The sequence below is a fragment of the Alligator mississippiensis genome, chromosome 5 (genome assembly GCF_030867095.1).
Source record: "Alligator mississippiensis isolate rAllMis1 chromosome 5, rAllMis1, whole genome shotgun sequence".
NCBI lineage: Eukaryota > Metazoa > Chordata > Crocodylia > Alligatoridae > Alligator > Alligator mississippiensis.
In genome coordinates, this window is record NC_081828.1 from 95,203,096 (window position 1) to 95,217,798 (window position 14,703).

Consider the following 14,703-nt stretch of genomic DNA (forward strand, 5'->3'; position numbering starts at 1 on the left):
CATGGATTCCACTTCTGGTGACTGGAAGAGTGCATCTTCCCATTCATGCACTGAGACTGAGAAGTTTCAGTTAGATCAGGTGAATGAGACCATAGGGAAGTACTGCTACAGAAGAAGCACCTACTACCTGTCCATCTTTTAGATGACTTGGGGGCCATCACACAGAGAATAGGGCTTGAGGCCTGCAGGTTTTAAATCTGCCATGTTAAAGGCAAGAAGTGCATGGTGAGCGTGGCTACAGCTCCCCCGCCCCCACCTGCTATGTCCTCAGATAGGCACGGAGGCATAGTGCACAAATGGTCACTGGTATTGTAAAGATCCCAACAAAATGTGTAGTGGAATCAGCAAGTATTTTATGAATATTGCAGACAAAAAGGGTGGCAAGACAAAACTATTTGTTTAGACGTTTTCTGAGAAGAGCTGTTTAGTACTGAATGGGAGCAAAGATTGTGTTGTTATATTGGGTACCTCTACAAACACAATTAATGTTCCTTAAGGTTACTCTGCATTAAAATAAGGTGCAGTAAACTTTGAATGAATCTACACGTGCACCCACATCAGAAGCCAATTTACTCTCAACAGGAGCAGTTGAGTCCAAGGCTGCTCCTGCTCCCTTGACCTGCTCTTCCCCCTGCAGCAGCCAGAGGGAGCTCCAGGCTTCTCCGATGCCAGCCCTGGGCTGGCAAGGGGCACAGGAGTCTGGCCTGGGCTCCAGGGAATGAGGGGGGAGCTGTCCCAGAGTAGGGGACAGCTCCCAGCTGCATGGAGCTCCGGACTGCAGCCTGGCTTAGTGGCACTGGCTTGGGACAAAGCCCCATGGATGAGCAGCAGCAGTGCCCTGAGGTCTGCCCTTGGTTTGCTTGATGAGGGGATGAGAGAGCTATGAAGAGAGAGCTATCTGTCCCCGGTTCCAGTGCTGCTCAGCTCTCAGCTCCCCCCAGGAGTCAGGAGCTGAGCAGTGTCAGAGTGGGGGAGCTATTTGTCCCTGCAGCACTGAGCTGAGGACAGAAAGCTTTCCCATCCCCTCAATCCTGTTGCTGTCTACACAGCACATGCCCCAGTGCCAGGACCCGGTGGGGGGTGTGTGTGGAGAAGAGAGCTGCAGTGGGGAAGAAGTGCTGAAACTGAGGGAGCTGCAGGGGAGGGAGGTAAGTAGTACTGGGAACTGGGACTGCCACAGGGGTGGTAAGCAGCACTAGGCCTGGAGGGAGCTGGGGGAGGGGGAGAGGTAAGTAGCAGCAGGACCAGGAGGAGCCACAGAAGGGTAAGCAGGGACTGGGGTGGGGAGAGGGTGTGAGGGGGTAAGTAGTGCTGGGACCAAAGGGGAGACACATCTCTTTCCCCAGTCCCAGCACTGCTCGCCCCCCAGTCCCGGTGCTGCTTACCCCTCCCTGCAGCTCGCCCTGGTCCCAGTGCTGGCTCAGCTCATGGCCAGGAAGCCGGAGCCAACTGGGGTGTGCATTGCGTAGGCAGCAGCAGGACTGAGGGGATGGGAAAGCTTTTGTTCCCGGCCCAGTGCTGTGGGGACAGACATCCCCCATTCCCTGAGCAAGTAAAACAAGGGGAAATCTCAGGGTGCAGTTGCCAGTCAGCCATGGGGCATTGCCCCAAGCCAGCACTGCTGAGCTGGGCTGTGATCCTAAGTTCCACACTGGAGCCACAGACAGCTCCCAGCAAATTGCTCCCAGTCAGTGTCTACATGTGTTACTGTGCAGTAGCTAATGCATAGTTAATCTAGTACCTGTATTTCTTGATACTAGCAAACCATGCATTAGCCTAATTTACTGTACAGTAAATCCTGTGCATGTGTAAATAGGGAAACTTTACTGCACATTAGATTAGTCTAATATAGACTAATCTGCCATGTTAAAGGCAAAAAGTTTATTGCACATTAGATTAATCTATACTAATCTAATGTGCACTAAAGCATCTTATGTAGACATGCTCATTCTCCAGTAAGTATTTTGAGATTAGACAAAGCAGGATTCCCAAATTTTGAGGGAGGAATAATTTTCATTTTGTTAGGTGTGAATGGAATAGAAAGCATAGAGAAGTTGCAATGCAAATTTTAAAAGCAGATTCTTTACATTAGAACAAGAACACTTTCTACTGGGTGGCATTTGGGTTTGTGATTAGGAATAGTCAAGAAACCACTGACTGTTTAACTCAGTAATCTGAACTGAGTAATCAGCTGGCCTTGATTTTTCTGATGTTATGACAAAGGAAAGGAATTATTTCCAACCTTTACTACAGTGGTATAGGCTTGTAAGAATATTTTGTATTTATTTTAACCAATTTCAGAATGAGTTTCTATGCCAAGGAGACCACCATAGTAGTCCTCCACTTTATTTATTTCAGTTGAAATAAATGACTATGGTCTGCTAGGGAACCATATTGATGGAGGCAAAGGGGAGCTGGTAGCAAGTAAGAAGGGGAACATGGTACTGGCATCTGCATTCATTGTATGGTTCCTACCATATTTATTCTCTTTAGAAAGGAAAACATGAGTAAAGCTCAGGTTTGCCTACACTTACAGATAACCTGCATGAGCAGATAACCCGCATGATGTCTTTGAAACTTCCAGTTTCCCTTCTTCGGTGTAGTGGGTATAGAAAGTGGTACAGAAAGTAACACTTTCTATATCTACTCTCTCTCACTAGGCTGCAGGCAAGAAGTGAGCCTGACAGACCTTAGTGCTGCCAAAGCTGTCTCTGCATCATGTTATAACATGAAAGAAAAAGAAGGAAAAAATGCTCTGGGTATTTATAATGGGGCCTCTACCCTATTACGGAAGACAAGAGAGAGCAAGGGAGAAACCAGCTAGATCCAGGTCCCCAGGGGGACTAGTAGAGCTGGAGAACCCTTTAAGAAGATAGCTGCTTGCCCCAGGTACAGACAGCGCAATCAGGCCAGTGACTGCCAGGCCTAGGTCAGAAGTGGTGGATCAGATGACCCTGAGAGGTGCCTACAGGCTTGATAAGGCCAGAACCATGGCCAAGGAGGTTAGCTGGCTCTGACCAGCTAGAGCAGAGGAACTCCAGACCCTGGGAGGGCTGCAAGGAAACCCAGCAGCACCTGACATGGAAGCTAGGTTATTTTGGTAATACCTTTATTCGTTACCATGGAATGACATGGTCCCAGGCTGGGGAAAAGGATTTTACTTTGGAAGCAGTTGTGGTTTAGGCCTGTACTTGTGTTTAAAACCAGAGGACTGGGAGAGGTTGTAAGGGGAGGCATGCAAGGGGAGGCATGCAGGCAGTGCCTAACGTTGTGTTGCTATTGTTGCTGGAGGACCAGACTGCAAACAGAGAACTTGTACCTGTAACAAATAAGACTGTGAGCACAGGTCCAGACCCCAGAAAGAACAGAAGCAGAAGGAGGGCCTGGAGCCCCCAGAAACTGAGGGCACGAGCCCACAGCCCAGGAAGGTGATACAGGAGCCCAGAACCCATGAGGGTGAGGCTGGAGCTGGGACCAAGAAGCCTAGGGTCCTGGGACAGTGGGCCTTGGGTGGAGAGGACCAAGAACCAGCCACAGTAAAATGGGCCAAAGCCAGGAGACTGCAGCCCAGACAAGGATCTAAGATCTGAAGTGAAAACCCCTGACCTTTAAGGAACAGCCTTCCAGTCCAATTATAACATCAAGGTGTGGCAGAAGAGACAACAGGGTGGGATCTTGAGAGGCCAGAGGGTGGGTGAGTAAAGTGGAATCCAGGGGGTGGGATCCAGGTGACTTGGCTGCCCCAAGGCCTGACTTGCTACAGTGTTAAAAAAGGGAAAATGAGCTTGGTTTTCTACAACAGAAAACATTTAATATCTCAACCATCAGACAACACACACTGGTTTAATTCTGCCTCCTCCCTTAGGAAAGCAGATCAATTGATTCTGCCCCCCCCCAAATATCCCCACACATATATCACAACAGATTCTGGAGCCCACCACATCCAAACCCACATATACTCTCCAGAAAACTGATTCCAGGTCATCGAACACTCCCATATTGCCCAAGACTGATTCAGTTGCCAAACTTTTCCCATTTTCTGCCCTGTTTCATTCTGATGCACAACAACACTCCCCACCATCAATTCTGGTGACCTCTGACACTTCCCAGCTCGTTACCATTAACTCTGGTGTCTCCCAAGGCACTGAATCTGCAACCCACCCTTCTACAATTCATTGTAACCTATCTACGTCACCCTTGCCAGCACACTAGGCCAGGCAATATGCCAGATTCTGGATCCTCAGGGTCCTAGTAGCCCTGGGAACTCCCTCAGGCAGCTCTGCTGACTGAGGTGTCCCATGGAGAGGTATGTCCCTCACCCTCACTGCCCAAGAATTTACTTTAAGTCCAATAAACAAATGGGTTTCTTTATTATACACAACTATATACAGAAATGATTAACTCAAGAGAAGAAATATATATAATATCAATAGTTAATAATAAAAACCAACAATTTGAATAGAATTTACAACAGCAACAATAGATGAATAATTCCACCATATTGGGTGGTCCCACTTGCATCAAACAACCTCAGTGATTACATTCACCTGGTTATAACATTTTAAAACAGTCCGCCCCTCCCCTCCCCTCCCCTCCCCCCCATAACCCAGGTTGATTTCCCTCTGTTGACACTCCCCTTCCCATAACAATAAATGGCAATACAGCTTTAACTATGATCCACCACTAGGTGGCAGAGGCGGCTTCTGCTTCTCTAGGGAAGGGGGACTCTTTGCTCTTTCTTGGTAACTCAGCAAAAACAAGTCTCCAACCAGCCACTGCAGGTAACAGGCTTCAGGGTTTACAATGGGGGCTCTGGTCACAATTCAAATGCTCCAGTAAAAACCATGCATTGTGCACAGCATACCCTCTGTTTGGAAAAGCAATTTCACCCCCTGCAAACTTTTTGCTACCTTCCTTGGAAAGTTCTTAGGCACAGCTCACCCACTCAGCTTGCAGCCAAGCAAGTCTTTGCAGCTGTTACATATGGGTCTCTTGCACAAATTATTCCAACTACTCCCCAGACATCTGTTTTATTAGTTTTGCCAGGCTGCCTATCCTAGTTTTTTCTCGAGCCACATTAGTTGCATCTCTCCCAAGCTCCAATTTAAGAACAACTGATGGGTCAAAGAAGAGGGAAGGGCAACAGCCATTTTCAAGTCCTGGCCTGAAAAGAGAGGAGCAGGAGGAGCTAATGAAAGGGAGGAGTTACTACACAGCTGTTAGGGAGCAGCTTCCCTGTAGCCAGCTTTGAACATAAAGGACTAAGTACTGCAGGTGTATTCCAATCCTAACAGGTATTCAATAGGAAAGGGAGTCCAACCTTCTTACAGATGCTGATGGTCCACACTATCCCTCATCACTTCCAGCAGCTCTGACTGTCTTTTTTTCTCAGGAAGCAGGAATGACAACCATTCATATCCTCCTGTACAGGAGAATCTTAAACCCCTAACTCCACAGGGAAACTTTACAGGTGGCAGATCATGTTTGGCCTTGTTTGCATAAGTTGCTGGTGATGGACTTCCAGCAACATGAAGGGCACAAAAAGATAGTCCTGTGGTAAAAGGATTGGGTTTGAACTTAAGAGATATATACTCTGTTCTCAGCTCTCCCACACTACGCTTGCATAACCCCAAGCAACTCACTCAGTCGCTATGGCACTGTTTTCTCCCTCCACGAAAACAAAGGCAACTTCCCTGTTTTACAACGGTCTTGTGAAAATAAATCAACAGACACTTGGCCAACTTTCAAATGCTGCTGAGACACATTCATTCAAGGACCTAGAAAGATTGATCCGGGGAACTGACTTCCTCAATCAGAAACATGTACTGAGTTTCCGCAGTTTCACATTACCCAGACTACTAGCAGCCACTTCCAATCTGGAAGCTTTCTGTTGAATTAGAGAAGCCACAAATACCAGGATGTATCAATTTGTTTTAGAAGAGAGTGAATGGAGCACTAGTTAGAGAGAGCCCAAGGCAGGATCCACCAATAAAATGTTATGCTTTACAACAGAGAGATCAGTGTTTACCTCTGTCCAAAATGAACATAAAAGATGCTTTCCAGAAGAAGTTTCAAAGGCCCAGATCCAAAATAGGGCTTAGGTACCTGCACACTGTCTTATGCAGAATTAGTTGTGTAAGTTCATATCTTAGCTCTTCAAAACTCTCACTCAGCTTCCGCCTCACCAAGAGGCTCTAGTGTTTCAAGAGGCTCAATCTGGTAAACATTATCACCAGGGAACCTGGTTTTCTGTTTAAAAATCGCAAATTCTCTGATTAAAAAACTCCAAATCCACATTTTTCCATGATTAAAATGAAATACCACTAAAGATAGTTGTCAGCTGAACACAAGATTTTATTTATTTACCATTTTAAAGCAGTTTGGAAGCCTACCAGTACCTCAATCACTATAATAAAATACATTCTAAATACCTATACATTTTGGCATTTGATTTTGGGTTTTTTATCATGGAAAATCAGAGTTCCCTCTACCCTCTTCGCTCACCAGGAGGCAAGGCCAGCTGCGGCTGTCCCCCACACTGCTCTGTGGTGCTGAACAGTCCTGATATGCCAGTGCCCTGCCCATACTATTGCCTCTCACTCCTGTCCCACAACCTCCCAGGGCTGTGGATGCCCCTCACTCCTGATTCACAGCCCCCTGGCTGTGCCAGTGCCCCTCACTACAAATCCAGAGCTCCCTGGCCCTGCCAGGGCCCCTCACTTATGATCCACAGGTCCCTCACTCCCCTCATGCTCTCTGCCCGCCCAGCAGCAGCAGGGGTGATGGCACAGAGTTGTGCACCCCACTGCTGCCAGGATGGTAGGGGGTGTATTGCCATGGCAGTATGGACCTACCACTGTCTGCACCGAGCCTCCCTGCCCCACCCAGGGGGAAGGCAGCAGGGTGGGGAGCCCTGAGCCCACAGCTGCCAGCCCGCATGAGAGCCATCCCCACTACCATCCCTCAGATGAGCCACATGTGGCTCCATCTCACTCTCTGCCCGGGCCCTACAGCTGCACATTCCCACCCGGGCCCCAAGCCCCAGGCCCCATGGACCACCCCAGCTGGACAGCACCCCTAGCCCAAGGCCCAGCCCCAGCCCTGCCCTACTCCCTCCATCCCTCACTATGACAGCCTCAATCCTCCCCCAGACTTTCCTGCAGGCAGCTGTGGGAGTTGCTCTTCATGCTGCTACCTACCATGTGCATGTGACATGCATATTGTGTACCTGCCTGATGGCCATCCTCCCAAAACCCCCAGACTCTGGAAGGCTGGAACTCTGACAGCTTGCAAGGGGAAACCTGCTGCTTCCCGTGTTTTTCTCCTAAAAAGACAAAACCTGCATTTTTCTCCTTAAAATGAAAGCATCAATGTTTTACCACATTTTTCCATGGTGAATGGAAAATCTGGATCCCTGATTATCAGAGCATTTGTGCTGGGTCGGGTTTCACACAAAATACAACAGGGCCCATTACGTTCTTTTAAAAGGTAGGGAGTTGATAAGAGGATGTGAGAGACCTCAATTCAGTTCCCGTCTTTCCCTAAGAGGATTCCAAGTGTCATCCCTTACTTCCTAAATTAGTCCCTTACCTGTCAAACGGGACAGGCATGCTTACTTCGGTGCCCCTCCCAGCTCTTTCTCCTTCGGGGCTTCCCTAGAACAGCTCACAGTCACCGTAATTTTTTATTTCTTCTCCTCTTCCTGTTTTTGAAATAAAGGGGCCATGGGAAACCTTCAGGAGAATTTCCAGACTTAAAATCTTGAGCAGAGAGATGCACATCCTAGCAAAGCTAAGGTAGGTGCCTACCCCGTAAGCCTAAACGCAAACTTTCCTTGTTGGCTGATTTTGCAGATCCTGCTCTGAGGTGCCTATGCCTATTCCAACTTGGGGCATACAGCAGCATTTGGTGGCAGGGGGCTTCACGTGCATCAAGCTGGATCCAGTGGGTCTAGATCTGGCCAGTGGGCCATAAGTTGCTGACCCCTCATCTAAGCAATTAGCTGTGGTGCTGGATTTCAGAGCCCTGGTAACTAAACTTCTGTGTACAATGCAGCGTACAACTTTACTGTACCATGCGAGAGCCAGGCAGAACAGAGAAGCTCTGGTAGTGGTAAGGTCCTAGTGTGGGACCGCTTTGGACTTGGCCCACTGCCAGAAAAACATTGCCACCCCTGGCTTAGATCCTTTTTTTGAATCTGGGCCAAATCTGAGGACTAGCACCAAAATAGAGAGGCAGTTTATTTCTTGAACTTTGTGTTCTTTTAGAGATCAGTATTTTAAAATGCAAAGGCAAGGAGAGATGGGTAAAGGTATCCTCATGCATGGGCAATCTTATTTCAAGCTTCTCTTTTCCCTTAAAACATGCACAGAAAAGGAGCTCACACGGGAAATGAAGCAGATTCCAATCTGCAGTAGCTCTCTAGAAGCTAAGCCTGGGATGGCTTCAGAGGGTACTTAGAGAGACTATAAACGGCTGGCAGTCCCAAGCAATACTGCTCTGTGGGAAGACTTTAACAGAAAGCAATTAAAAAAAAAGCTCAAACAACAAAAACCAAAGATTACCAAGGCAATTCAGTAATGCCCTCATTATGGTTTTCAGTATATTCTTTACCCATGCACACGCACACACACACAATTTTCACACAAAAAATCATGGTTTAAAGGAAATTCTTAGGGAGTTGGAAAGCCAAGAACTCAAAAGTTAGAAAAAGACACACCTAAATTGCTTATGCAACCTTAATTCAGGCCCTGTGTGCTTATGCTTTAAGAGACAGTCTTTAGATAATGCCACACAATTTGTCTCACAGGACCCCTGTTTCACCCAGTGCACAGTGAACAGTGCACTCTTAAGGTGATGCTGTTCAATATTCTATTTTGTCCCCATTGTTCAATGGATATCTTTATTTCTTATTCATTACACATTGCAACCTTGTTCTAAAGACAGAATTGTTAATTTCCTCATGGGCTTTCCTACAGCATTTATCATTGTAATATTTGAGTGTGCCACAAATATTAATGAATGTGCACACCTCTAAGAGAGGAAGGGGTAATATTATCTACCCCTTTTATAGCTGGGGAACGGAGGTACAGAGCAATTAATACCAGAAGTATCCATTAACTTTGGCCACAATTTGTGATGCCTAGGAACTGGGTTTTCAATTGTTTAGCAGCACACAGCATTTTACATGTTCAAGACACAGCTGCCATAATTTTGGTTGCAGTTGTTTGTCCTTAGCAATTTTGAAAATCAGACTCTAGTGTTTAAAGTCAGGCACCCAGGAAGGAGAAATGCAATCTGACCATTTATGAAAGTTTAGTTTAAACTGATTTTACTTAGTATGGCACAGGTATGGAATTCAGTGCTTGGGCACTGCATTAAGCCATCCATACCAGGTCCTGTTTCTGCCCAAAGCTGCCCCTCCACCTACTGCATACCTCCATCCACAGCCCAAATCCAGCACTGCACAGCTCAATCTCTCCCAATTCTGGTTGCTTTCCCATATGCAGTTCCATAACCCTCCAATCTCCCCACCCCAATGTACAGTCTCTTAGCATACCACCTTCTTGCTAGGCATACTGCAAAGACACCCAAGCAAGTTCTGGAAAGGGAGGCAGAACCAGAATTATTAACTCCACCTCTTATCAACAGCCTTTGGGACAGCTGTGCCCAGGGCCGTCCCAGGCTGGGACGATTTTGGGCAACCACTTCAGGCCTCGCGCTTTGGAGGGCCCCACAGAGCTGGGCGGAGCAGTCACGGCAACTCCATGCTGCCACTGGCTTCATGTCCAGCCACTCAGCACCGCCCCCCTGCCGGCTTCCTCACACCCGGGGCCTGGGCCCCGCACAGGCTGATTCGCCCCAGGACCCACACCCTGCTCAGGTCGTCTCTGGCTGTGCCAATCAGCCCACCTGAAGCACCATGATAAGACAGGTCTAGTGTTCTCTATTTGGGAGGTAGTACACATGCAGTGTAACTCAGCGTAGCACTGCCTGGCTTTACAATAACATTTTCAAGGATCAATTGACTCTGCCCCCACTTGCCCTTGTTGCCATCTATAGTTTCTCTATGAGCCTACTGGTTGAAAACAACTACTTTCATGGGAAGAGACTCTCAGTTCTGGATCCACACACAACTAACCCCTTCTTTCCCCATGTACAAGCTAGTCAGGGAAACTAAGGTATACAATATCATCAAAACTAAATTATGATTAAACCAAACATTGTACAACAAAACTAAAGTCTGTCAAACAGTCAACTGGCCCAATAAACTCATGTTCCCCTAACCCACTGTCTTTTAGTCCCAATCTAACTTTTAAGGGTCTTCATCCAATAGCAGTATCTTGGGCCACCAAGCTCTGTGTCCTAGTCTCTTTCTCCAATTAGTGTCAGTTTTCACTTCAAACACAGCTTCCTCATTACATCTCCATATTCTTTCACCTTCTCCTCACCAACCACAAAGTTCTCAGTTCCAGGGTCCAGCCAGCTCTTCATCCAATCCCAGTCTCACTTGTCTTCCAGCCCTTCCCAACTTTTTCCTACCCACTTCCTTCCCCATTGACAGCTTCCAGTCCTCCAGGTCTCATCCCTTTTATATTAGTCGACACAGTTCTCACCTTCATACTGTGGAGGGTACAACCCTGGGGTTATTGATAGTACAGGGGAGACAATTTTTCTGTTTTCAGTTTGGGTGCCTGGACCTAAACCTTGACCCACTGTTGCATGCAACAGTCCTGAGGAGCAATTTCAAGAAAAGGCCTGTTTAATCCTGGGGTGGAAGACATCCATTGTGGTGTGTAACCCAAGCTCTAGGGAAATTAGCCGCACAAGTCTTTACTAAGCATGTTCAAACTGTGACTTTTTGAAGTCGTCTAATTTTGTAAAAATTGGATAGATTTTCATTGGATAACAAAGTACCCATCTCAGACACAATCTGTCAAATTTCAAGTCCCTGCTCCAAAAAATGAAAACATCAGAAATCTCATCAAAGAAAATGTCAGAATTTTAATGTAGGCAAGTTACCTAGCTTTTCCTAACCCCAATTATAGGATTTGGCTAAAATTTTCCAATCAAAAATCTATGCAAAGGATATTTCAGTTTTTAACAGTTATAATTTTGCAAAGTTCTAACTTTTGCCAACTAAAAACAGAATCTTTTAATGGGAGGTGTGAACTTCTCATTAAAATTTATAATAGTGCCATCAGCTCCTCTGATAATTTACATATTTATTCATTGTTAATTGCTATACACACTATCCATAAACAGGACTCTCTCTCTGCCATAGGAGCACTGTGATACATTTTAAATATATATGCACAAACTACATCATGGATGTGCCTCCTTCATCAACTGCTAACAGAAATCATAAAACAGCTGCTAAGAAATCCCTATAGTCCTGCCCATTTTCTCTGAGTTTGGACAAATGAATATGTCTTGCAAAAGGTCTTTTTGGTTGACAATTAAGGACAACTTTAGCTCAGAAGTGGGACCAAAGTCTAATCCTAAAGGGCTTTCATGGGAATGCTATTTTCTCTCTGCCCCCTTCCTGGAAAGCCACCTTATCTTAGAGTGAACAAGCGCATCCAGAAAATGGCTTGTATGAAAATAACAGGTAGCAACAGAAAGATGAGTGCAGCAGACCTGTCATCAAGCTTACACTAATAGTTGGTGGCTGAGATGGAGCTGTTAGCAGTGAAACTGTAGGGGACATCAGAGACATGAGGATATGTACAGAAAACTGAAGAACCAACAGAACACCAGGAGCAGAGAGAAGAAAATGAGGAAATGTGCTGAAAGTAAAGAACTTTTTGGCTAGGAAAATGAGAAAGCAAGAAATAAAGAGATCAACTTATCTTTTCCTAACCACAGCAGTATCTCTATTGATATTTCCACCAGCTTCCTGGAAAACCTTGCTAGTCTGCCTCTCAGGTATGTGTGACTGTGTCTTAGAGAATAAGGATCCTGCAGTAGCTAATGGAAGGTTGTTCCATGAACACCTTTATCTGATATCAACCCTTAGTCATGCCTGACCAACCAGTTTGAGAATAGCTGGTTCTTCTGGAGCTTTGGTGTCCTTGATATGCCCTGCCATCATCTTTAGAATTTTCCAGGATTTCCATTATCTTCTCACTGTGCATCCTGGTGGCCATCCACAGAGTTGTTCCAACTTACACAAACCTTTGAAAGTTTTAGCCTTGTACCTCACAACTAGGTGGTGAAAATGTGGCATCAAAAATGGTGATGGGCCCAAACAGAAAAATAGCATTTTATTTTGGCTCTGCATAAATCCTAGCATAAATGCTTTTTGTCCATAACTTCTGAAAAGATATGAAGCTTTTCACAAACATAATCCATATAGGTAAATAGATCATGCACACAGTTACAGATAATTTAGCTTATACTACCTGCTGCCAAAGTTAACAGATTAAATGAGAAAAATATGAAACAATGGCTTCTATATTAAAAAGCAAAACTATTCTCACTAGTCATAATGGATTTGAGTGCATCAGGAAAAAAAATGTAAGGTCTTGGAAGCTTACTTTCACTAGCTGAATAGTCCTGTGGATCAAGTATTCCTGATTCTTGCAGTGATCTAATACAGGAATCCACCAGCTCAAGACCAGTTGTGAGCTCATCTTCAATGTCCTTCTGACCATCTGCAATTTAAAAAATGAACCAAACAAATCATGAAATTTGTTTAAGGAATTCAAAGGGAAAACAAAATAATTATAATAAAAATCTGTATAAAATAGGAACTATTTACATTCAAAACTAATCAAAGAACTGTATAAATTATAGCAGGGGTATTCAACCTCTGGTCTGTATATTCCAGTTTGCAGAATTCCCTAAGGGTCCAGAAATGTTGTTGTGGGGGAGCAGTGGCAGTCTTAATTGCCACAGCTTCTATAGTTGGGGCAATTAAGACTGCTACGACTTCCCGACTGCCAAATTTCCAAACCCTTGGGGAGCTCTGCAGGCTAGATGGCATGGCCCTGTGTGTTGAATTGCATAGGCATGCCTCATCTATCTGTGGCTGGATCTGGTGTGCAGGGTAAGTCCACAGCTGGCCACGCCATGCATTGGATCACACATGCGGATCCACCCAGCCCACTGAGTCCATGCAGGATCTAGCCAATGGTTCAACTCTGCCCACAAGATCTGGCTCATGGACCAACCCCATGCCACTCCTCTGGTCCATGGGCAGGAAGGCGGAGCACCACTTATATATAGGGTCAGCTTTTCAAAGGAGGCTGGATTATATGGCCTAGAAAGATGTACATGTAGTCATTCTACTTTTAAAATATGACCATTAGTGTTTATAAGCAAATGGAGAATGCTTCTGTTCAATCTGTAAGAAATTATGGGGTGGGATGGGGTGAGGTGGGTCTTCACGCTGTTTACAATGACTAGACTATATGCTACAGTCTCTTAAGCATGAGTGAGTATCAATTATTGCCACTTCTCTAGAGGGATATTGAACACTGTTAATGACTAAAGAATATTAATAACAATTAGTGCATACTCCCTACCCTTCTCCATAATTTTTCTCACTCTGTCTAGAGAACACAGTCCTTAGTGAGAGAGTAAATATAAGGATATGATCCAAACAAGTACTTTACCTTGTGTTTGCCAATGAAACTGCTCTTCCGTAGAACTGTAAATAAATAAATAACAAATTAGAAAGGTCTTGGGTAAACTTTTAAAAATAACATTTGAGAAAAATCAGTCCAAATCTATTATTCAGATGTTAACCCACTCACCATTATGAAACTCATCCAACAATACCAAACAATAACGTGTTTAAACTATGATTTAAAGATAAAGGCATGTTGATTTTTTAGAGTTATTTTGGCCAGTATTAAAATTAGGAAACAGCCCAAGATTTCTCTTGGAAATGAAGAGTTATATATCACCTCCTCAAAGATCAACTGTATTTTCTCAAATACCACACACATTTCTCCCCCAAATCAGCCCTTGAAAATTGGGGTGCTGATTTTTCTTCACTGGAATAGAAGCAGGGTGCAATAGCGGAAACAGACACTGTGACTCATGACTACTGAGATGGCTGTTTCTCCCAGAGGCTATAAACAGCCGAGGTGGAGTCCAGTGTTAATTCTCTCACAGCCACTGACTGGTAAGGCAGTAACTACTGGCTGAAGAGCCAATGAGCTAGCTGAAGGTAAGTGAGATGCCACATATAATCTGTACTATCTTGATGAGGCTTGTGGTGTGGAAACAACACTTACTTACAGGAATTTATATAAATTAGTATATACAATAAAGAAGCAAGGGTCTTACTGCTGCCCTTGTAAGGGTGTGGAGCCTACCTTTGTTAGTGTCCTGTCATACTAGAAAGTTCCTGCTGCTTCATGCATGCTGTCTCCTGAGTTGCCACACTTCCTGGACCCTATGGTAATGTGCGTGGACGTTTGGTTCTGTGGAGACAACTAGAAGTGGCACACCTTGTGTTACCACTAGTTGCCCTGGGGAACGCCCGTGCCACGTGTGCTTTGGTGTGCAGCAAGTTACCCCAGTGGGGTAAGGGAGGCTGAGGCCAGCACTGGGCTGGCCCCAGCAGCCTTACCTGGGGTTCTGGGGGCCTCTTGGGGCTGCAACAGCAGTGACCCCGCCATGCAGAGCCTGTCTGGCAGCGGAGTGTAGCTCCAGCCACCCAGGCTCTGGCTTAGGGTGTTGAATGCTGCC

At 45.5% G+C, this 14,703-nt stretch overlaps 1 protein-coding gene across 7 annotated transcripts in view; it reads right to left on the bottom strand.

Annotated features, from left to right (window-relative positions):
* The window catches only part of CTNND2 (catenin delta 2), a 1,263,346-nt gene that overhangs the window by 531,943 nt on the left and 716,700 nt on the right, over positions 1 to 14,703 (bottom strand). For all 7 annotated transcript variants that reach the window (XM_019483895.2, XM_059728600.1, XM_019483890.2 and 4 more), the window contains 2 exons: positions 13,620 to 13,654; positions 12,540 to 12,656 (listed from right to left, as the gene is read on the bottom strand). In XM_019483895.2, coding sequence (XP_019339440.1) covers positions 12,540 to 12,656; positions 13,620 to 13,654 — 152 coding nt within the window. The remainder of the gene's footprint in view (positions 1 to 12,539; positions 12,657 to 13,619; positions 13,655 to 14,703) is intronic.